The 24,274-nt window shown below is 46.7% G+C and overlaps 1 protein-coding gene across 2 annotated transcripts in view; it reads right to left on the minus strand.

The window, feature by feature from the left end:
• WDR11 (WD repeat domain 11) overlaps positions 1-24,274 on the minus strand; it is a 99,384-nt gene that overhangs the window by 39,400 nt on the left and 35,710 nt on the right. For both annotated transcript variants that reach the window (XM_029080466.2, XM_029080465.2), the window contains exons 10-15: positions 23,886-24,062; positions 16,717-16,801; positions 6,354-6,460; positions 4,937-5,012; positions 3,322-3,430; positions 1,516-1,637 (exon numbers count right to left, since the gene is read on the minus strand). In XM_029080466.2, the coding sequence (XP_028936299.1) occupies positions 1,516-1,637; positions 3,322-3,430; positions 4,937-5,012; positions 6,354-6,460; positions 16,717-16,801; positions 23,886-24,062 (676 nt within the window). The remainder of the gene's footprint in view (positions 1-1,515; positions 1,638-3,321; positions 3,431-4,936; positions 5,013-6,353; positions 6,461-16,716; positions 16,802-23,885; positions 24,063-24,274) is intronic.

Raw genomic sequence — 24,274 nt, forward strand, 5'->3', positions numbered from 1 at the left:
AGACCTCAAGATGTTTGTTCACGGTTGGCGGAACGCAGGAAGCCCTCAGATTTACAACACAATCGGCTCCTGAAAACCGCAGCTCAAATCAAAATCAGAACTAGCCGGTTTTCGTAGAGGAATCGAAGATTTTGACCAAAACTTCCCAAAACTGCAAGCTCAACTTGAGATGAGTGGTGAAGCTAAATGAATTAATTTATATGAGGAGGTCGCATGCGAGATTAGCTGATTCTGACTTCCCTGGAAGGAAACTGGACTGTGTGACTTCACCCTGACCACCAGCTAATCTTCGCCCTTAGCTTCTTCGCTCCACACTGCCTTTTTTCCCACCCCTTGTCCAGAGTGAAATTATTCAATTTTCCAATGATCCACAGATCCCACGAACTACCTTTCCTTTACCACCCTCCCACCAGAGTTAGTGCTTGGTCCAAAAGGATGGAAAACAACGCGATGTGAAGCCGAGTCAAGATGGAAAAGCAGAATCGTTAATAATTAGGGTATTAAGCACTTACGATGTGCCGAGCCCTGTTCTAAACACTGGAAGAGATATACGTTAATCAGATGGGACACAGTCCCAGTCCCACAAGGGGCTCAGAGTCTTTAGTATGAGGGAGTAGGATTTAATCCCCATTTTACAGAAGGGGTACATGAGGTACAGAGAAGTGAAGTGACTTGTCCAAGGTCACACAGCAGACAAGTGGTAAAGCCGGTCTAAGAACCCAGGTCCTCTGACTCCCGGGCCCGGGCTCCTTCCACTAGGCCATGCCGCTTCCCCAAGCCTTGCGAGTGCCGTTCATATTAACTTAAAATATCTCATGCTGAGAATTTCCTGTAAATCCAACGAAGACCACTGGAAAGAAAGGCACTAAAATATTTTTGTTTTCCCTCTTCAATAATAATAATAATAATAATAATGTTGGTATTTAAGCGCTTACTAGGTGCAGAGCACTGTTCTAAGCGCTGGGGTAGATACAGGGTAATCAGGTTGTCCCACACGAGGCTCAGAGTTAATCCCCATTTTCCAGATGAGGTCACTGAGGCACAGAGAAGTGAAGTGACTTGCCCACAGTCACACAGCTGACAAGGGGCAGAGCTGGGAATCGAATCCATGACCTCTGACTCCCAAGCCCGGGCTCTTTCCACTGAGCCACGCTGCTTCTCTCACGCTGATGGATTGATGATGGCGTACGGCTTACTGTAGGCACTAAAAACTCAGGAAATAAAAGCAATATCTGAGATGAAATAACTATTATTGGGAGAATTTTCTCTACCATCCAACCCCAAAAAGTAAACTCACATAATTTTCTAGAGGCACATGTAACAAGCTATTAAACCTGCAGGTAGAATAAAGGACGACACACTCATTCTGTTCAGAATATGATGGCGACTGGCAGGGAACGTGTCCACTAATTCTCTTGGACTGTACTCTCCCAAGCGCTTGGCAGAGTGCTCGGCACATAGTAAGCGCTCAGTAAATACCACGGATTGACTGTTGATTAAGACAACGCCCCGTACCTTATAACCGAAGATTCTACGCCGAGCTCTGTATCAGAGACCACAGTTTGTCGGGCCATGGCTTCTCGGGCGGCCAGCTGTTTCTTTCTCAGGCTCTTCAGGTTGTGTGACGGTGACCATTCCTGGGAAGGCGGGGAAAAAAAAAAGCAGAATATAAAATTGCTTCAGGATTACTTATGACACGTTGGCTTAAGCCCTGTGACCACATTCGTGCTAATTACTGCTTTATAAGTTTGAATTTTCTCCTGTTTCTAGTAAAAACTGGGCCGAAGAGCGCGTGGGTTAAGAAGTTTCACGATGGAGTCTAGAGCCGTGAACTCCTTTTAAACTTAGTGTTCTTTTCTGATGTTCAGTTCTGCAAGCTCGTTATGGGCAGGGAACGTACCCCTGATTCGATTGTGCCGTACGCTCCCCAGTGCTTAGCACACCGGTCTGTGCCCTGCACACAGTAGGCGCTCAGTAAATACGACTGAGTGAATGAATGGTCTGCCCGCAGTAAGCACGCGATAAATTTCACTGATCGGAATAACGGTTTCTCGAAAGGGATGCTTCGATTGTCCTTTGTAAAGCAAAAAATTAACTTTACACTAAGGATTAACACATTCCCAAGTAAAAACGGCTCAGTCGATCTATCAGTAGTATTTCTTGAGCGCCTACCCTATGCAGAGCCCTGCGCTGAGCACTTGAGAGAGGGCAATAATCTTACTAGACGTGATCTCCGTGCTCACGGATCTTAGAATCCACTGGGGGAGACATCGCTAGTAAATTACGGGTAGGAGGAGGAAATACATCATGACGATTTATGCATCAGAGTGGCGGGGTCGTAAGCACCCGCGTACTTAGCCGAAATTACAGCCGGGGGACGTAAGGGGGGAAGATGTGAAATCAGTTGGGAAAGGCCTGTCTCCTGGAAGAGATTTACAAAGTGCTTGGAAGAACAGAAGGGCAGACATGACCCCGGCGCTCAAGGAATTTATAGTCTAGTGAGAAGGAGTGGCATTAAAATAAATTACGCTTAGGGGGAAGCAATGGAATATGAAGATATGATCATTCAATCAATGGTATTTACTGAGTGTCTACTATGTGTAGAGCACTGTAGTCATTCATTCTTGGGAGTCAGAATTCACGGGTTCTAATCCCAACTCTGCCCCTTACATGCTGTGATACCTAGGGCAAATCACTTCATTTATCTACGCCTCATCTGCAAAACGGGGTTAAATACCTCTTTTCCCTCTCCTCTAGAACAGGGACTCCGTCAGACCTGACTACCTCGTAGCTACCCCCGTGTTTAATGCGGTGGTTGCCACAGAGCTAGTTATTTCTCAAATACCCCCATTAGGAGGAGTGGGGAGACTTGGGCAGAATGAAGTTTTCGAGAAAATGATTCGGGAAGCAGAGCGGAGGATGGACTGGAAAGGGGAGAGGCTGGAGGCAGGGAGATGAGCAAGGAGGCCGACGCAGCCATCGGGCCAGTACGTGACAAGTGGCCGGACCGGTGAGGTGGCCATTTGGACAGAGAGGAAGGGGTGGATTCCAGAAATGTTGTGGAGGAAAAGCCAACGGTATCCGGCGACGGACTGACTCTGGAGATTGAGCGGAAGGCCCGAGTCAAGAATGACACTTGGTCACCAGCTTGAGAGACGGGAGAATGGCGTCGGTGTCGAGTGTGACTGGGAAGATAGGTGGAGGAGAGGATTTTGGAGGATTTAGATCTTTTAACAGGAGAAGAATGAATGCAGACATACGCATTTACAATATAATGGCGCATTCCAATTCTCACGAAATCTCAAGTAACAGATCACTTACCAAAGCAGTTATACTGGGAAAATTTTTTGACATTTCTCTCAGAAGAGTGCAGGTCCTGATATCCCACAGTTCCAGTGGTTTATCTTTGAATACGACAGCCAAGTACTGCCTGAAATAAATGAGTTTACTGAACCTAATTTCTCCATTTGAATAAAAGGTATAACGTACGCACCGCAAGTAAAACAGAATCAAATCGTCCAAATTACTTGTGAAACTGAACGGGCATCCCGTCTTTCTCATCCTAATGGCTATTTTTCGCATCTACAAGGATTAACTCCATTTAGTCACTCGGCTTTCATGTTTATATCGATTTTTAACATGCGGCTCACGATTTACTTGTCTTCCCAAAGAGTCCGTCGGTTTGCGAAGACGCTCCTTTTACTTTCATTATATTTGCCAGCACTCTAATTCAGTGAGAAGCGTGGATCTGGGAGTCAGAGGACCTGGCTTCTAATTCCGGCTCTGCCCCTCGCCTGCTGCGTGACCTTGGGCCAGTTATTTAACTTCTCCGTGCATCGGTCCGGTCAACTGCAGAACGGGGATTCGCCATCCGCTCTCCCTCCCACTCAGACTGCGGGAAAGGGACCGCGTCCGACCTGATCATCTCGAATCGGCACCGGGGTCTAGCACACGGTGAGCAGTTCCGTACCATCATCGGGATCATGATCCTTATCATTCAGTGCTGGGCACGCAACAAAATGCAGTTGAATGAATTAGCAAATTGATTAATGAGTGAATGAGGAATCTATGGACTGATAACTGATATTTAAGCTTGAAACGGGGGTGGGATCTAAAATCCTTCTGATTATGTGTTTTATGCTGGTAGGAACGTCTGAGCTGCTCGGAACTTAAACCTACCGCAACTCCCCTCCGGACTTCCTTCCCTTCTCTCCCTCCCACCTCGGAATAACCCAGCTGCCCATCCTAGGAGCTCAGAGAACCACAGGAAGAGACCAAGAGCAACACGAAAATCCCTCCATACACATGAATCAAAGTTCGACCGGTCGGGCCCACCAAAAGGTGGGTGGATTTTCCCACCAGACTCGAAACGCACCCCGAACAGCCAACAAAAGAGGCTGATTTGTGTCGTGCGTGACGGGAAGCACTTTACGGTTCTCTTCGGCATCCCGGCAGCACCTTAACGAGAAGCAGGAGAGCGCTTGGGCGGAGTCCCACCTGCCGCCTGACGGGCATTTATAGCTTCTGGCTCTGCTGCAGACTAATTTAAAATGATCATCGGGGTAGTCCGGGCAGGGAAGCGAAAGGCTGAAACTAGCTGGTGAAATTTAGGTCCGTGAAGGGTGATTGGAATCGGTGAAGAGAGAGTTAGATGGAGATGAATGACAGGAAGAATCGGGGGAGAGGGAAACCTCGAGAATCTGGCCATGGGGGTGAGTTAATGAGGGATATTCATTCAATCGTATTTATTGAGCGCTGACTGTGCGCAGGGCGCTGTACTGAGTGCTTGGGAGAGTCCAATATAACAATTCCCTGCCCACGATGATCTTACAGCATAGAGGAAACATATCCTAGTGTTTCTGCCTGCTGTAGCTGTCATATAAAAGAGAAACAACCTCGCGTCTACTCTGATGCTCTATCCAGGCCAAGTACTTACTTCAAATGAGACACTTTAATCATTTCGATAGCCGGTTCGTCGTTACCTCTTTCACCACGGAACGCAGTGCTCCTCCCTAAAATGCACATATTAAGGAACAGAAAACACTGACAGGACCTCAAAAAAATAATCTCCAAAAAAGACATAAACCAATATAATTGACCTATCACACCCTCAGCGTACTGCAAATTCCAGATCGCTGCTTCTCTTTCTCTCCTGTCATTCTGCAGTGAGATATACTATAACCTCTCCTACTTCGAAAAGATTTGCATTTCCCCCCTAAAATCAGATGTGCCATTAACTGATCAGAGATATGTACAGGAAGGATAAAGGCCTTCAGAGATCATCCTTGGAAAAAAATGTACTTTTCTGTCAATTAATTCCAATCTCTAAACCCCGTCAACTATAAAATGCATTAAATATCTGTAGTGAATGAAGCCGTTAACCAATGTGTGGAATGATCTGATAATAATACAAATTTTTTTACATTTCTGCCTTTCAAGACACTTTGCATTAAAAACATCTTCAAAATCCAATCAATCAATGCTACTTATTGAATGCTTACTGTGTTCAGAACCTCAGACAAGTGCTTGGGAGAGTACAATAAAAAAGAGTTGTTTAAAACACGCTCCCTACCCGTAGAGAGCTTACAGTCTACATGGAGAGGCAGACATTAAAATTAATTATGGATCGACACATATGGGTCTTACGGCCTAGATGGAGAGACAGACATTACAATAAATTACGGATATGGGCACTGGTGCTGAGGGGCTGAGGTTGGTGTGAATAACGAGGCCTTAAAGGGTATAGATCCACTGCACAGGGGACAGAGTAGGGAACGGGTGATTTTAGTAGGGTTTTGAAGGAGTCTGGTGTGCATGACGAGGCCTTAAAGTGTACAGATCCACTGCACAGGGGACAGGGTAGGGAACAGTTGATTTTAGTAGGGTTTTGACGGAGGGAAGACCGACAGTCTGGCAGACGTGAAGTGGGAGGGAGGATGAGGCGATAAGCGAAGAGTGCCGTGGAGTCAAGGGAGGGTGGGCTTTTTTTTTTTTTGGATAGGGGATATCTGAGCAATGGAGAAGGAGTTTTGGAAAGCGAACAGCTGAAGATGGTGGTCAGGGAGGGAAAAAGTCGGTGCAACTGGGAAGTGGAATCTCCTCTTGAGATACCGCTGTAAAAGATGGGAAAGTTGAAGAGGGGACAGAAGGAGGGAGGGACTGGAGAGGAGCAGAGGAGATCACGCCTGATAATTTCAATTTTATCCATGAGGCGGACAAGTCCGGGGAAGCGATCCTGATTCATTTAGAACTACCAAAACCATGTTAATCGTCTCTCCCTCCCTACTCCTCACCCTTAGTCCCGACTCCTCTTGTTCCTAATAAAAAAAGGAAGATCCCAGATGAACACGTACCTGTCGGAAGGTCAACCAGCTGTAGTTCATTTCTCACTAACCCCAAATTATTGGGTGTCGATGTAGCAAAAGAGAGAAAACCTGTCAAACTTGTCCACTCGATGCCCCTATTAAAAAAAAAAACCCAGCAGACAGGTATGAGTGCTTCAATTATTTAGTTACGTGAATCCTTTTCCGTAAAATACGAGGCTACTTTCCTACCCTGAAATACAAGGCTCTTTACCTGCCACTGAATTATAGAAAAGGTAGTTATGAGGCTGTCATCTGTAGTCTAGGCTGTGAGCTCGTTGTGGGCAGGGACTGTGTCTGATGTTATACTGTATCCTCCCGAGCGCTTAGCGCTGTGCTCTGCACACAGTAAATGTGCCATAAATATGATTAATAACGACAGCTAATTAACACACGACGATGTGTGTCCGATCAAACTTGAATCCCGCTCTGAAATGAATAAATACATTTATGGGGTCCAAAAATAATCAGTAGCACTTACGGATCACCTGATTCAATACTCTGAACTAACACTTGGGAGAGCACAATAAAATCTGTATGCATAAAGCTTGCCCTTAAGGAGTTTAGAGTATAGGGGAGAGAGACCTATAGGACCACACATTCTTCTAGAGGTTGTGCAAAACTACACGGTTGGGTGGTGTGGAGGAGTTGAAGTTAGCAATTAGGGGCGAAAAGATAAGAAATGATAGATTTACCAGGGAAGATCCCCTGGAGGAGAAGTGATTTCAGAAGGGCTTTGAACTTGGGGAGACCAGTGGTCTGTCAGATATGATGCGGGACTGTGTTTCAGGTAGCGTGGCCGAGGGGAGAGAGCACAGGCCTGGGAGTCAGAGGCCCCGGGTGCAAATCCACTTGTCCGCTTTGTGAATCCAGATCCTCTCGACTCCGAGGCCCGTGCTCTAACCATTTAGCCTCGCCGTGCTCTTTCTCCACCTGCGTTACAGGAGCCGCGAGCACGGCTGAGCTCAGGTTTTCAGGAGTAATGTTACCGGTGGGATTGAAATCAAGTCAAGAAGGAGACGCTTGAGTCTGACGCGTATTTACAGACACCTTGACCAACTGGCTTGGCATGACCAATCGGTGGCAAGAGCCCGGGCTTGGGAGTCAGAGGTGGTGGGTTCGAATCCCCTCTCCGCCACTTGTCGGTTGTGTGACTGTGGCAAGTCCCTTAACTTTTCTGTGCTTCAGTTACCTCATCTGTAAAATGGGGATGAAGACTGTGAGCCTCACGTGGGACAACCCCATTACCCTGTATCTCCCCCAGCGCTTAGAACGGTGCTCTGCACATAGTAAGCGCTTAACAAATGCCAACATTATTAGTATTATCTACCCCAGCACTTAGAACAGTGCTTGGTGCTTAAATACCATAATTAATATTGGCAGAAAGCTAGCAGTGTGGGAAGCATGTGGCCTAGTGGAAAGAGCACAGGCCTGGAAATCAGAGGACCTGGGTTCTAATCCCGGCTCCACCACCTGTCTGCTGTGTGACTCTGGGCAAGTCACTTCATTTCTCCGGGCCTCAGTTAACTCATCCGTAGGCCGTGAGCCCAATCTGGGACAGGGAATGTGTCCAACCCGACCGGCTTGCGTCCACCCCAGCGCTTAGTACAGTGCCTGGCACAGAGTAAGCGCTTAACAATTACCGCAATTATTATTTCACTTCTCAGTGCCTCAGTTACCTCATCCGTAAAATGGGGAATACAACTGGGACTCCCCCCGTGGGACGGGGATTGAGTGCAACCCCATTAAGTCCCCGGCAGAGAGTAAGCTCTTAACACACATCATTTGAAAAAATAAACTATTGAGGCAAGGAGGAGATACTGGTCTGGCTACCAGCCTACTCCATGACAGGAAATGATTTTATTGTCTGTCTGTCCTATAGACTGAAAGCTCCCTGTGGGCAGGGTTCACGCCCACCGACTCCGGTACATTGGACTTTGCCAAATATTTAGTCCACTTCTCCTCTGCTTTCCCTCCCCTTCAATAAATACCGCTGACCGCTAAGTGGGCTAAATGGTCAGCAGACTTTATAAGGTCATTGATGCTACGAGCCCCTTACAGTGAAGGATGATGAAGTCAAACCAGAAAATGGTATAAATCCCCATTTTGCGGCTTGTAGCTGGGGTGCTGGGAAGCAGCACGGCCCAGTGGATTGAGCAGGGGCCTGGGAGTCGGAAGGACCTGGGTTCTAATCCGGTTTCCGCCACGCGTCCGCCGTGTGACCTTGGGCGGATCGCTTAACTTCTCTGGGCCTCGGTTATCTCACCTGCCAAATGGAGATTGAGATTGTGAGCCCCACCTGGGACATGGACTCTGTCTAACCTGCCTGGCTTGTATCTACTCCAGCGTTTAGAACAGTGTCTGGTACATAGTAAGCGCTCAACAACTACAATAAAAACAAATAAATACAAACCAACGCTACTACAGGCAGAGAAGCGGCTCCCTGATAACAGCTCTCGCACGCCACCTTTGTAGAACCATAAATAATCATAATAACGATGATGGTATCTGTTAAGCGCTTACTGTGCGCCAAGCACTGACATGAGCCGTGGGGTGAGAAGTTACGGAGATCAACTGGAAACCTGGTGCTAGGGAAGGGGAAAGGAAGCCGTAGCCCTGTTCTCCATAGAGGGGACCACTGGTAAACCCTTTAGAGCCCCAAAAGAAAAACCGAGCAAACGAGAAATACCGCCCAAACCAGGAAAGGGACACATTTTCTGGCAAAAGGAACGAATGAACAAGCCAGGGGACCTCGGTTCTAATCCTGCTCCGCCACTTGGCCGGTGTGTGGCCTTGGGTAAGTCACTTATGTGCCTAGGTTTTCTCAACTGCAAAATGGGGATCCGATACCTGCTCTCTTTCCTAATAATAATGATAATGGCATTTAAGCGCTTACTAAGTGCAAAGCACTGTTCTAAGCGCTGGGAGGATGCAAGGTGATCAGGTTGTCCCACGTGGGGCTCACAATCTTCATCCCCATTTTCCAGATGAGGTAACTGAGGCACAGAGAAGGGAAGTGACTTGCCCAAAGTCACATAGCTGACAAGCGGTGGAGCTGGGATTCGAACCCGTGACCTCTGACTCCCAAGCCCTTGCTCTTTCCGCTGAGCCGCACTGCTTTCCTACTTAGCTGTGAGCTCCATTTTGGGCAGAGACTGTGTCCCACCTGATTAACTGGTATCTACCCCAGCGCTTAGAATATTGCTTGACACATAGTAGATACTTAGATATCGTACAAAAAATAAAAAGATAAAAAAGGCATAAAGTCTCACTCACAAACCAAAAATGGTCAGCAGACCACATAGGGTTATTGATGCTACAAGCACCTTGGAGCGAAGGAAGATGAAGTCAAACCAGAAAATGGTATAATGACTTGAGTTTTGCCCAAAATATTATTCTTTCTTTGGTTAGACACAAAGTGGCTAAGTTTCTCACCGCCTTTACTACCTGGATCAAAATAATATTCACTGCAAGAACTACAGTGCAGCAGGCTTTTAAAACAAGTATCCTCTGAATTGTTATATTCTTGGAGTTGAGACTGTAATTTCCAATTACCAGAAGGCTAATCACCCAGCTGGGGCATTACATATGCACTTTACTCCTCTCCCTTGTCTTCTCTTGTCATAATTTTAGGGATTTCATTATTCCCCAGAAGGATGGAAGGGTCTTTTGCTTTCCAAAAGCTGGTCTTAAAAGATATTTTAGTAGGAGTGAAAAATTACTGAGTTCTCTGTAACTTGACTCACGTGGGCTATTTCAAACCATGATGAGCATGGATAATGAGCTAAAGATAAAGACGTAACAGCTACTTCAATAAATTGATGGGTCCGATAATAAAATTGTTTGATTCCAGAGTCAGACCCTTGTTATTTTATGGAGAGAAACCTCTATGTCCAAGGTACGTGACAAGCCGCGTGGCCGAGTGGAAAGAGCCTGGGCCTGGAAATCTGAGGACCCGGTTGCTAATCCCATCTCGGCTACTCGTCTGCTGGGTAACCTTGGACAAGTCACTTCACTTCTCTGGGCCTCAGTTCCCTCATCGGTAAAACGGGGATTAGGACAGTGAGTCCCACGTGGGACAGGGCCTGTGCCCAACCCACCTTCTATCTACCACAGCACTTAGGACGGTGCCTGGCACATATTAAAAGCTAGGCAAATATCATTTAATAAAAAAAAAAACCCGGTACATTGACAAGACAGTTATCAAGCAACTGGTTAAGTATCCTTGCATTGGGGCTGGTGTGTCCTGTTTTGAATTTTCTGAAATATGCACTTTGGCCCGAAGGGAATCTGTTTCCATTCTTCTTTCTAATAGTTCTGAACAGAAGGTGCGAGTTGATAATCACTCCAATTTGCACACGAACTAGTTTTCAAAGAGGTTGAAGGGGAGCAATGCCTGGAAATTGACTACTGCAATTCCCGAGCCCCGACTACTCCGCATTGCAGGAATGTGACATTTCTCCTTGACTCCACTGAGAATTACCAGGAGAATTCAGGTGGCCTAGAACTCTCCTGGATCCGTTCTGCAATTTAAACTCTTATTCCAATCGGAGACTTGCCCATGGCATGTAGAGACGGTTTTTCTGGCAATAAAGTCCTTCCAGCGTGAGTAAATATGCCGAGAAAGTCCGGTTCGTAACTGACGTAACCACGCTATATTTAGGTACCTCAACAAGACCCGTTACAGAACCGACTCATTTAGGCAGCGCGTTCTGCACTGCCTCGCTGAATCCCAATCATCTCCAAGTCCCTGCTCGAGGAACACATTTAGTGGTCTTTCACAATCAGAGAAGTCAGTCGGTCAGTCGTATTTATTGAGTGCGCACTGCGTGCAGAACACCGTACTAAGGGTTCGGGAGACAACCCAAAAACACCATTAACAGACACAATCCCTGCCCACGACGAGTTTACGGTTTAGAAAAGATGTCACTGATAGTGAAATTCACCTATCGGTGTGTGTGAGGCTGAGAAGATAAACGGCGGTCCCACGGTCCCGGCCACCAAGGACACGCAAAAAGTTGTGGTACGTTTAACGGTGCCTGCCTGGTGCCGTTTTCTCTTTGGCGTCTTGTCTCTTTTGCTCCAAAGAGCTATCCCCTTGTCGATAACAGGGTGTCAGGACGCTGCCCTTCCCTGGATGACTGACTCCCAGTTCGTAAATGGGGTCCAGCATTGTCCGTGGCTTGTTTTTATCAAGCCCTGAGGAGCCAGGGGGACGTGCCTGCTCTCTTTATCTCCCAAAGGTATGTTGATTCCTTCCCCTCAACTCTGAAATGTTGTTTGGCTCTCCCCGATGATCGCTAGCAGAATCCTTGACTTCAGTTCGCCAGGACCATCGGCTTTCCCGCACGCATTCCACCCCCGAGGCTGAGCCGCAACGAGGAGGAGCGTAACGCTGGGGAACGGACTGCGTTGGTCTTGACTCTGTAAATATTTTCATTACCCTATTTATTTTGTTAATGAGATGCATATCACCTTGATTCTATGTATTTGCCATTGTTTTAATGAGATGTTCACCCCCTTGATTCTATTTATTGCTATTGTTCTTGTCTGTCTGTCTCTCCCGATTCGACTGTAAGCCCGTCAAAGGGCAGGGATTGTCTCGATCTGTTGCCGATTCGTACATTCCAAGCGCTTAGTACAGTGCCCTGCACATAGTAAGCGCTCAATAAAAACTATTGAATGAACGAATGAACTTAAACAGGGCTCGGAGGTGTCGCCGACGAATTCTCTTAAAAAGCTGGATGTGTCTTTGGGAGGAAGTTTAGGGCTCGCAGATATTTTAAAAATTGGACCGTTGCCGGAGAGATCGTAACCAGAATCCTTCAGGACACAATACTGACCAATATCAGTATTCAGAAAGCTCCCCGAATTGCAATGTGGTGTCATTTGACACCACTAACAAAGGTCTTAAAAACTAACTTAAACTGGCTCAATACCTTAGTCTAGAAACAGATGACCCTGTTAAGCAGAAATCTGGCATATCTACAACAGTCTTCAGAAACACCGTTTGCAACTGCTGTATATCGCTTTTTGAAGGCACTAGAAAATTGTGTGTTCTGACCCCGTAAACTGACAACTGAAACTCACCTTCAATTAGGTGAAAAGATTTTTTAAAAACCCCCCCAAAATCAATCATATGTGAAAACGATACCGCCAGCATGTACTCATAATACCGTGTTGAGAATATTCACATTTAAGGTTAGTTTTTGCTCGGACCAGTGAAATGAGAAAATGCTCTTGTTCATTCATTCGATTCATTCAATAGTATTTATTGAGCGCTTACTATGTGCACAGCAGTGTACTAAGCGCTTGGAATGCTACAACACTCTGGGTCATTTGGGTTCAGTTCCGTCACGGGCTTGATGGTGCTTATAAGCATCGTATCTGTGAAATTTCATAATGGCTTTGCTGTTTAATATTGAATTTGTGAAATATGAACAAGAGGGATTTTAGTAATAACAATAATAATAATGTTGGTATTTGTGAAGCGCTTATTATGGGCAGAGCACCGTTCTAAGCGCTTGGGTAGATACAGGGTAATCAGGTTGTCCCACCTGAGGCTCACGGTCTTAATCCCCATTTACAGATGAGGTCACTGAGGCACAGAGAAGTGACTTGCCCAAAGTCACATATCTGACAGACGGAGCCAGGATTAGAACCCAGATCCTCTGACTCCCAAGCCCGTGCTCTTTCCACTGAGCCCCGCTGCTTCTCTATATCCACTCGGGCAGCGTCTTAGAGATCAACCGACAGGAACGATCTCGAAAACAGCAATGAAGAGGGAAAACCTTTTAAAGAACATTTCACTCCTGGGATCATTTGGGATTTCATTCAGGCCGCCTATCTCTTTGTGGCACGTCCAGGAGGCCGACCATAGAGCCAAAAGGACCACGGGCTGCTCCGGGCAGCTCTTGGGATAATCGTTGAGGCTTTGAGGGACCCCTGCATTTGTGAAAGGTGGTTACGATTAGTCCATTTCTCGCCTCCCCCCGAAAATCTCCAGTGGCTGCCTAGTCATCTCCCCACCAAGCAATTACCACCTGCAATTTATTTCTATTAATGACGGGCAGGGACTGTCTCCATCTGCTGCCGAATGGTACATTCCAAGCGCTCGGTACAGTGCCCTGCACATAGTAAGCGCTCAATAAATACTACTGAATGAATGTTTCTCTCGCCCTCGGGACTGTAGGCTTGCTGTGGGCGGGGAATGTGCCTGCTACATAGTTCTCTCTCAAGCGCTTAGCACAGTCAATGATAACGCTGGTATCTGTTAAGCGCTTACTATGTGCCGGGCACCGTTCTAAGCGCTGGGGTAGACACAAGGGAACGGGGTTGTCCCACGTGGGGGTCACAGTCTCACTCCCCATTTTACAGACGAGGGAACCGAGGCAGCGAGAAGTGAAGCGACTTGCCCGAGGTCACCCGGCCGACAAGCGGCGGAGCCGGGATTGGAACGCGTGACCTCTGACTCCCCAGCCCGGGCTTTTTCCACTAAGCCACGCTGCTTCTCTGCACAGAGTAAGCGCTCAGTAAATAAAGCTCGCTGTGGGCAGGGAATGCACCCGTTAGATAAACCGTACTCTCTCAAGTGCTCGGTACGGTGCTCGGCACACAGTAAGCGCTCGATAAATACGACTGAATAAACGGGACTGACAAAAACTCCTTTCCACTGGTTCTCCCTCCTCCTACCTTCCCTCTCTGATTTCCTACTATAACCCGGCCCACCCATTCCTCTCCTCTAACGCCAACCTACCCGCTGCACCTCAACCCCGTCTGGTTCAGCGACGACCCCTTTCCCACGTCCCGCCACCCTTCGTGTCCAACAAGCCTCCGCTCTCCCCATCTTCGAAGCTCTACCAAAAATCACAGATCCTCGAAGAGGCTTTTTCCAAACGAGCCCTCCGGGACCGGACGTCTGCGTCACTGTGAACGTGGGTCCGTTCCCCTTAAGCAGCGGGGATCGGCGGAAAGAGCCCGGGCTGGGGAGTCGGGGGGTCATGGGTTCGAATCCCGGCTCTGCCGCTTGTCAGCTGGGTGACCTCGGGCAAGTCCCTTAACTTCTCTGCGCCTCAGTTACCTCATCTGGAAAATGAGGATTAAGACCGTGAGCCTCACGTGGGACAACCCGATTACCCTGTATCTACCCCGGCGCTTAGACCAGTGCTCTGCACATAGTAAGCGCTTACCAAATACCAACATTATTATTATTAAGCATTTTTTCACCCTCTCCCCTGCCCCACAGCACGTAGGCACGCAGCCAGCAGTAATTTATCACTATCTAGTCTCCCCATCTAGTCCGTACGTCCCCGGCGGGCCGGTATCACGTCTACCAGCTCTGCCGTACTGTACTCTCCCGAGCGCTCAGTACAGCGCTCTGCACACCGTAAGCACTCACCAAATACCACTGCTTGACTGATCGGTTACGGTATCCAAATCGGTGCGGGGGAACTGGGTGCTGCGGGTGCTCTTCCTCCTGAACGAGGTGGGAGCCAGTTTTCCCGTTTCAACCTCTAGATATAATGGCGGGGTCTTTAGAGAAGCAGCGTGGCTCAGTGGCAAGGGCCCGGGCTTGGGAGTCAGAGGTCATGGGTTCGAATCCTGACTCTGCCCCTTGTCAACTGTGTGACCGTGGGCAAGTCACTTCACTTCTCTGTGCCTCGGTTCCCTCATCTGTAAAATGGGAATGAAGACTGTGGGCCTCACGAGGGACAACCTCATTCCCCTGTATCTCCCCCACCGCTTCGAACAGTGCTCTGCACGTAGTAAGCGCTTAACAAATACCAACATTATTATTATTATTATTGATGTTCCAATGGCTTCAACTCCCTGAAGAGGTTCCTCAGCCTCAGGGAATTTAGAAAGTGGGCGGGGGGGGCGGGGGGAATGGATTCCCAGGGAAAAATCTTTTGAACTGGCTGTTAAAAGCACCCACCCACATACTGAAGCCTAATCGACGACTAAGACCGGTCCGCGTACTGAGGTTTTACCGACAAAGACCGATCGTCTCCTAGTATCTTACAATTGTACGTATCGACCCCTGGGGCCGTAGAGTAATAATAACAACAATAATAAGGACCGTATTTGTGAAGCGCTCATTACGGGCCGAGCACTGCTCTAAGCGCTGGGGCAGATAACAAGGTAAGCAGGTTGTCCCACCTGGGGCTCACAGTCTTAATCCCCATTTTCCAGATGAGGTGACCGAGGCACAGAGAAGTGAAGCGACCTGCCCAAAGTCACGTAGCTGAGAGGTGGCGGAGCCGGGATTAGAACCCACGACCTCTGACTCCCAAGCCCGGGCTCTTTCCACCAAGCCACAGTGCCAAGTTCCTATAGAGGATCTTGGTTTTAGGAGTATCACCTCTTCCTATTTTCTTCAAAATGTACTTGCTTGTCTTGGTTTCCAGTTTGTACCTGGTTCCTGGGACTTTTTCCCCGTTTCCCCCAAAGATTTTCTTCATGAGAGTCTGAAAGTTCCCTGTTACTTTCTGTATCGGACAGGTTCTCCGTTTTTATAGCGGCCTCCTGCCAGCTTCCAATTTAATCCAACGTAACTGCACCCTGTGTACTAATTCCGGGACTAATTTTCATGCCCATTCTCTGACCCTGGTTGTCCTGTATCATCAGCCGTATCCTCTGAGCATTTGGTGCGCGCAGAGCACTGTACCGAGCGTTTGGGAGAGTACAACGCAACAGGGTCGATGTTTATGGCCCAATGCAGATCACATCACGCCCAGGTATCGAAGGGCAAACGTTAACCGGTGCCTTCTCTGCTGTTTAAAGTTAAGAAGCAAAAATCGTGTGAGAGCTAATGATTTAATTCAATGTAACAAAAAACACCCTTTAATGCAATTTGGTATTGAACTAAGTAATCAGAATAATTACAAGTCCATCTTCCTCGCCATAAAAACAAGAACAAATTAACCCGAACGGTGACGGAGTGCATTTCTAGAGAGAAATACACGAGTCCCGGGAATAAAATAAAAACGATGCAGCAATAAAGCTTGTTGTGTTAAGAATTCCCAGTTGTGTAATGTTCTAGGAATACGTAAACAACCCTGCTCATCCTTGATCGGCAAGCACATTAGTTAGGAATTTAATATTTATAATTTGGCAAAGTTTTTAATCTAACTGCAACTTTCAATTTACCGTAATTATCTTGCTCTCTCAGAGCAGACACTAATTGCTACTGGATGGCACGCAGCAAAATAAGACACCGAAAGAAATCTTCTCTTCCGTAATAAGAAAAGTCTAGGTAGCCTGGGTTCTACTGAAACCTTCACTTTTCATCTCCTAAACCGATTTGAAAGTGAAAAAAGAGAAATGCACCACAGCCACACAAAGACATACTCACTTGACTTCACAGGAATGAATACTTAATTCCTTGTGTAATAATCCACTGGTAAGATGATACACTAAAACAGACCCATTGCTCGTGCCTGCAAAAATGAATATTGCAAGTTTTAAACGAAGCTTATTTTAAGTGAATTATCGGTTCAGATTTAAAGCCCTATCATTCACTAGTTCCCAGTGCTTTACTGGGCTTACGGAAAAAACAACAAACCTCCCCCATTCATTCATTCAAACGTATTTATCGAGCGCTTACTGTGTGCAGAGCACTCAAACGCCACAGTCCTGAGTATTATGTTATTAGAGTCCCTCCCTCCTTTAATTATTCTATCTTCGTCGATTTATGCTGCTTCCTCTTTTTAAATTACAATGTCATTTCTGCTTCAGCGTTCTGCACCGTAAGCTCCTCTCTGCGGGAGGGAATCGGATCCGCCGGCGGGAGGGAATCGGACCCACCAGTTCTGCCCGCAGTAAGCGCTCAGTAAATAACCACCGATTGATTGTGCAGAGATCGGGCACCCCAGTGTTACTGTGGACGATGACGGCGATGCTCTCCCCGTGGCCACTAGAATGGACGCGCTTGGTACAAAAAATGAACTAAACCAAACTAGGACCTGAGGTTCGGTGGATACCCCTTAGTCTAAAGGCGGGATTTTAGCAATCGACGGCAATCGGGTGAGATCCGGTTCTCCTTGCAAACTCGCCGTACCTCGTGGGTTCCTCGGAAAACTCACGCTGTGGCGCTCGCCCATTCCGAATCCACGAGGATGTAAACCTACGTGTCCTCTCCCGGCACCCGCAGGGGATCCAGTGCGGGTCGGGCAGACATTCCCTGTCTTTCCTAACGGCATTCGAGCCAAAATGTGTAATGAAAATACATCTTGGCAGAAATGAGGGCGCTAGATTTTGAATGACAAGCTATAACACCATTTACGGTCTCTGACCCGAGCACAGACCAGAACCCGTTTCTCAGCCTTTCTTAGATTTCACTCTTGGCGTTAGGATCTGCACCCTTACAGCCCCACAGCACTTACTTACACATCCGTAATTTCTTTATTTTCATTAATGGTTATCTCCCCCTCTAGATCCTAAGCTCACTGTGGGCAAGGAACATGTCTACCAACTCTGTTATACTGCAATAATAATTATGGTAGTTAAGTGTTTTCCATGTGCCAAGCATTGTTCTAAGCGCTGGGGTGGATACAAGCTGATCAGGTCGCCCCACGTGGGGCTCACAGTCTTAATCCTCATTTTACAGATGAGGAAACTGAGGCACAGAGAAGTTAAGTGGCTTACCCAAGGTCACCCAGCAGACAAGTGGCGGAGTAGGAATTAGAACCCACGTCCTCCGACACCCAAGCCCTTGGCACTACGCCACGCTGCCTCCCCACTCTGTCGACCGCTCGGTACGGTCCTTTGGACACAGAAAGCACTCGGTAAATCCGAATGATTACATTCCCGACTGTATTCAGATGCAAGTCGAGCATTTCTAAGATAGCACATATAACAGAATTTCAGATACCCATGTCTCAACGGACGAAAACCCCTTCAAGAGGCAGTTGGGTATATCAGGAGGAATGGAGTCACGTAGGGTGACCGGAGATAAATGTATTTCAGCCCTTAACTCTGCTTAAAGTCAGGGAGGTAGACGCTACTTACACGTCAAGAACAGAAGAACACATATTAATTATCTCTTACAATACACATTCCCTCCAACGCACTCTTTGAGCTTTGAACACCAGTGGGAAGCTGGCTGGCATGGGAGAGAGAGAGTGGAAATAACTCTGGGAACAACCTGGAGCCTTAAAATCAGCTGCTTCACCGGGTTCTCAGTCCTGAAGCGTAAGGGCCGGGGTTCGCCGACTGTCCCCAGAGCAAGACTCCCTCATCGATACCTTTCTGAATGTTGGTATTTATTAAGCGCTTACTATGTGCAGAGCACTGCTCTAAGCCCTGGGGTAGATAGAGGGTAATCGGGTCGTCCCACGTGAGGCTCACAGTTAATCCCCATTTTCCAGATGAGGTAACTGAGGCGCCGAGAAGTGAAGTGACTTGCCCACAGTCACACAGCTGACAAGTGGCAGAGCCGGGAGTCGAACCCGTGACCTCTGACTCCGAAGCCCAGGCTTTCCACTGAGCCAATTAATGGCATGTGATCTTCTTGTCTTCACAATGTCATTATTCAGTCATTCATTCAATATTCATTCATTCATTCAATAGCATTTACTGAGCGCTTACTCTGTGCAGAGCACTGTACTAAGCGCTTGGAATGGACTATTCGGCAACAGATAGAGACAATCCCTGCCCAGTGATGGGCTTACATGGGAAGTCGGGGGAGGGTGGAAATGAGAGGAGTAAGGAAAGGAACAGGGAGAGGGGAAGGAAAGGGGGCAGAATGGGGAGAGGGAGGGACAGGGATGGGAAGAAGTGGGGAAAGGACGGGGAGAGAGAGAGAGACACTCCAACATATTTAAGTCTTATACTGAAATCATAAGCCACACTCCCTCCCAAAATTTGCAGAGCCCAGCCAAAATGGAAACATTTACATCTGGTTTTCATGATTGCACGAAAGAATTCTGGAGTAAAATCAGAAGAGTATTGAGCGCTTACTATGAGCAGAGCACTGTACGGGGCGCTCGGAATGAACTCCTACCTTTTTTCAGGAGTATCTGTTAAGCGTTGAGTATATACCAAGCACCGTACTAAGAACGGGGGGTTGATACAAGATAATCAGGTCGGACACACTCCCCCCGGTCCCCATGGGGCTCACAGTCTAAGGCTGAGGGAGGAGCATTTAATCCCCATTTTACAGATGAGGTAAAGGAGGCGCAGAGAAGTTAAGTGACTGGCACAAGGTCACGCAGCAGACAGGTGACAGAGCCGGGGTTAGAAACCGATATCCCGACTCCCAGGCCCGTGCTCTTTCCACGAGGCGATACTGCTTCTCTATGATACTTAAGCAGTATCCTGGAGGTGACGCTCTTTTTTTCCTACAGCTTAAGTTCCTTACGTGGAAAATATAGGCTTTGACCCAAACGACCTAGACCCTTTCCGTCCATGGCAACCCAAAATTTGGGACTAGGACGTTCATAAGTTATGAAACAATGTTCATCGTGCAAATTAGTTATTCTGAGTGCTTTACTCACTTAAATCGTTTTCATTTATATAGTGATAAAAGCATATCGCCGCAAAAAAAAAAACCCAAAAAACCTTCCTAATGATTGTTTGGAACCCAAATGAATTTACGGAAATAAAAATAATGGGAACCATTTATAAGATTTAACCTTTTCCTTCGGTGTTACCCATCTACCCAGCAAACGGGTCGTTATTTCATCTTTGGCAAAATGCGCCTCAATCTCTAATGAAATCTCAGACCTAAGCAGAATTGCTATTAACCTTTTCTGAGCAGCGAGTCAAGGAGCAATGAGGTTGAATATTAGACTTCATTTTTGTCAGAGCAGCAGCAGCAGCAGCGTCGACTGGGCACCCGCTGCGTTCAGAGGACTGTACTGGGTGCTCACTGAGCTGAGAACACCGTACTAGAAACTTAAGGGTACAACAAATGTAGAAATTTACAACGCAATGGCTCAGAGAGGGAGCTATAGGCAGTGTGCACGCACTGGGAACAAGAGGGAACACGTATATATAAGGGGTAACAAGAAAAATAAGCAAAAATTAATAATTCAAGACATATAAATGTGCTAATGGGAAGCCCTGACCGCTGAGGTAGTGGTTAGTGAAATGCTTAACGATAATAATGACGATAATAATAATACTCATTATTGTATTTGTCAAGTACCAAACATAGATGAAAGGCTGGGAAAGATATGAAATAATAATAATATTGACGATTATTTGTATAATTATGGTACTTGTTAAGCGCTTACTATGTACCGGGCCACCGTTCGAAGCGCCGGGGTAGATACAAGATAATCGGGTTGGGGAGGGTCCCCGTCCCCCATAGGGCTCACAGTTTGAATCCCCATTTTACAGATGAGGGAACTGAGGCCCAGAGAAATGAAGTGACTCACCCAAGGTCACAGAGCAGACGAGGGGAGAGCCGGGATTAGAACCCATGACCTTCTGACTCCCAGGCCCGGGCTCTAGTCACCACGTCACGCCGCTGCCAGTCCCACAAGGGAGAACCCGCATTTTAACCCCATGGAATAGGAAACTGAAACCCAGAAAAGTCAAAGTCACTCGTCTCCCAGCGGCCAGGTGGCAAAGCCAGGAAAAGAACCCAGGTTGTGGATTCCCAGGCCCATGTTCTTTCCAACAGGCAACACTGCTGTTTTTCTGGGGAGGTAACTGTTATTCAAAGTCTTGCACGGTGGGGAAGTACCCGCTTTGATGGATTTTAGGAGAGGAGGAGCGAAAGGGAGCCCTCAACGGTGGAACCCAGAGCAAGGTGATCTTAGAAGGTTGGCCTAGGAAGAGCCAAGCACGTGAAGTGTGGTCTGGCAAGAGAAGAGAGCAGACAGGTAAAATGTGGACTCCGGTTAATGGAGAGACTCGAATCCGAGGGTCGGGAGCTTCGGTTCGACGCACAGAGAAATGGAAGCTGGTGCCGCCTTCTTAACGGCGCTTTAACAGGATGATCTGGGAAGCACGAGGGGAGGAAGAGAGGTTGGAAGCAGGCAGACCAGTCAAAATGCCGAAACAGCTGACCAGCTGGGAGGGTAGAAAGGCTTAGACCAAGATGCCGGTCTTAATGAGAAGGAGCGAGGTTTAGTGAAAAGAGCTCAGGACTGTAATCTTGGTTCTGTCATTTGCCTGCTACGTGACCTCGGCCAACTCACTTAACTTCTCTGTGTCTCGGATGCCTCACCTGTAAAATGGGGATTAACTACCTCTTCTTTCTCCTACTTGGACTGGGAGCCCCGTGTGGGTCAAGGACCGTGTCCGATCGATAGCCCAGCACTTAGTACAAGGGCTTGACACATAGTAAATGCTTAAATATCGAATTATTACTATTAATGGAGGAGGAGAAACGATGGCTCTGGGAAAACTGCGGAGAAAAAGATTTTGAATGGGGAGTTTCAAGACAGGGAGGAATTCATTCATTCATCCAATCGGACTTATTGAGCGCTCACTGTGTGCGGAGCGCTGTACTACGCCCTTGGAAAGTACCATTCAGCAAAAAAGAGAGACGGGCTCACAGTCTAGAAGCGGGGAGAAAGACATCCGAACAAGGAAACAGGCATCGATAGCATCAATATAAATAAATCGAATTATATATATGTATTAGCATATATGCACATATTTATTATTTTTCTATTCATTTTATTAATGTGCACATATCTATAATTCTATTTATTTATATTGATGCTATTGATGCCTGTTTACTCGATTTGATGTCCATCTCCCCCCTTCTAGACCGCAAGCCCGTTGTTGGGTAAGGATTGTCCGTATTTGTTGCTGAATTGCGCTTTCCAAGCATTTGGTACGGTGCTCTGCACACGGTGAGCGCTCAATAAATACGACCGAATGAATTAAAACAAGTAAAACGGGCATAAATATGAATTATATATAGAATTATAGACATGAAGATAGCACCAAAGTTGAGAGATTCGAAGACCGTACGACTGTGGTGTGGTCGACTCCGATAAGAAACGTACAAAGAGGAGGAGATTCAGAAGAGACAAAGGGTTCAGCTTTTTCCATATTCGTATGAAGTTATAATCATGTCTTCATAAGGATGAAGGCACCTCACTAAAAATGTGTATTTAATAAAGTTATCAGGCTTAAATTCTGGATTTGTGAATAATGACACTGTATTGGGGGAAAATCCCCGGTACTTTTTCACAGTCCTAAATGGTACTTTTTCCTCTTTGCCTTCACGCGGAAAGAAAATAAAAGTGAAAAAGTAAGAGACAAAGAGAGAAAAAGATGGGAGCAGGAGAGAGAGACACAGAGAGAGCAATTTATCGTTGCCAAATTACTAATAACCAGCTGGAAACTTCACTGTCCATAGAGGAACAAAAAAACCCAAATATCAGGCACATTGGTAGTGAAGGAAAACAGGTCTTTGAACAGACATTTAAGAAGGATAAAGCACAAATACTAGGGAGAGCATAAAGCCACCTCAGAGTGTCGGCTTCTTGTGGGCAAAACAATCCCGTTGCCTCGGCTGAACTTTCCCAAGTCCTTAGTACGGCACATTAAAACCCAACGGGTGCTCAATAGATGCTATTGGTATTATCGCTAGCAGAAGTATCTTGTGAAGTAAATGACTAAATTACTAAACGCAAAAAAGATTTAATATTAAAGTAAAGGTCACATAAAATCTGGCTTTCAAGGAACGGTTATATCTATACCCAACTTTCAATGCCTCGACGCTGACAGCGCCGCCTGAGAAGATTTTCAAAGGTAAAGATTGAATATGTTGGTTTTCAAAGAAAAGAAAGCAGAAAGAAGATGGGCCTGAGAATCAGAGGACCTGGGTTCTAATTCCTGCTCTGCCCCTTGACTGCTGCATGAACCTCGCCACTCGTTTCACTTTTCTGTGCCTCAGTTCCCTCACCTGTAGAATGGAGAATAAATCCTCTTCCCTCTACGGGCCCCAGGTGGGACAGGGACTGTGTCTAACCTGATTATTTTGTACAGCTCTTCGTACAGTGCCTGACACACAGTAAACACTTACCGCCATTATTATCATCATTAAAAGAAAACTTCTCCCGTCACTCTTGAATAATAAATATGTATTGGGCCAATATGAAGCTGAAAATAGTACGATGTTCCATTTTCGGTAAAGAAGTGAAAATGGATACCACACAAACCTTCTCATCGCTATTTCCAAGCATCTCTAGTGTGTCAGACAATCAATAATTAATGGAAGCTAGGTCACCAGAGACGCTCGATAAATACGACTGAATGAATGAATGTGCCCAAAGAAGAGAGCAATTCAACTCGGTGGAAGAGCCACTTCGCATGTTCGGAGAAGTTGCCAATGTTTTTCATCCTTAATTCTCAGAATTGACCTTCTCTGGGCCAAGACCAGAGCCGGAGAAAAGAAGAACAGACTGGGAGGCAAAGGGAAAATTTAAAAAAGGCTCTTAAAATATCTCTCTCCTTTCAAAACCCACCCCAGACAAAGAAGTCCTCGGGAAACCCGCCTCGTCTGCTCTGCGTTACCATAAGAACGGCATTCTTAAAAACCGCGAAAATACTCACCGACGGCAAGGAGAGGCTGATATAGCTTTATGTTCTTCGTGGTAAGAGGTGGGCACATTCGAATTGCGAATGGAGGCAGGGGAAGTCCGGAAAGGAGTCCTGTTAGCAGAAATTTCAAGTGCACTTCCTGCAAGAGGGAACCTTTCGATGGCTCTTCACCAGCAATTGTGCTTTGTCCTGAAGGGAACCAGAGTACGCTTTTTAATTACTGGAATTCTGACCTACGTACACAAAATTCTATTCATTTATATTAATGATGTGTCTCCACCTCTAATTCTATTTATTAATATTGACGCTACTGATGTCTGTTTACTTGTGTTGATGTCCGTCTCCCTCCTTCTACACAGTGAGCCTGTTGTGGGCAGGGATTGTTTCTATTTGTTGCTGAA

The sequence above is a fragment of the Ornithorhynchus anatinus genome, chromosome 16 (assembly GCF_004115215.2).
Source record: "Ornithorhynchus anatinus isolate Pmale09 chromosome 16, mOrnAna1.pri.v4, whole genome shotgun sequence".
Taxonomy (NCBI): domain Eukaryota; kingdom Metazoa; phylum Chordata; class Mammalia; order Monotremata; family Ornithorhynchidae; genus Ornithorhynchus; species Ornithorhynchus anatinus.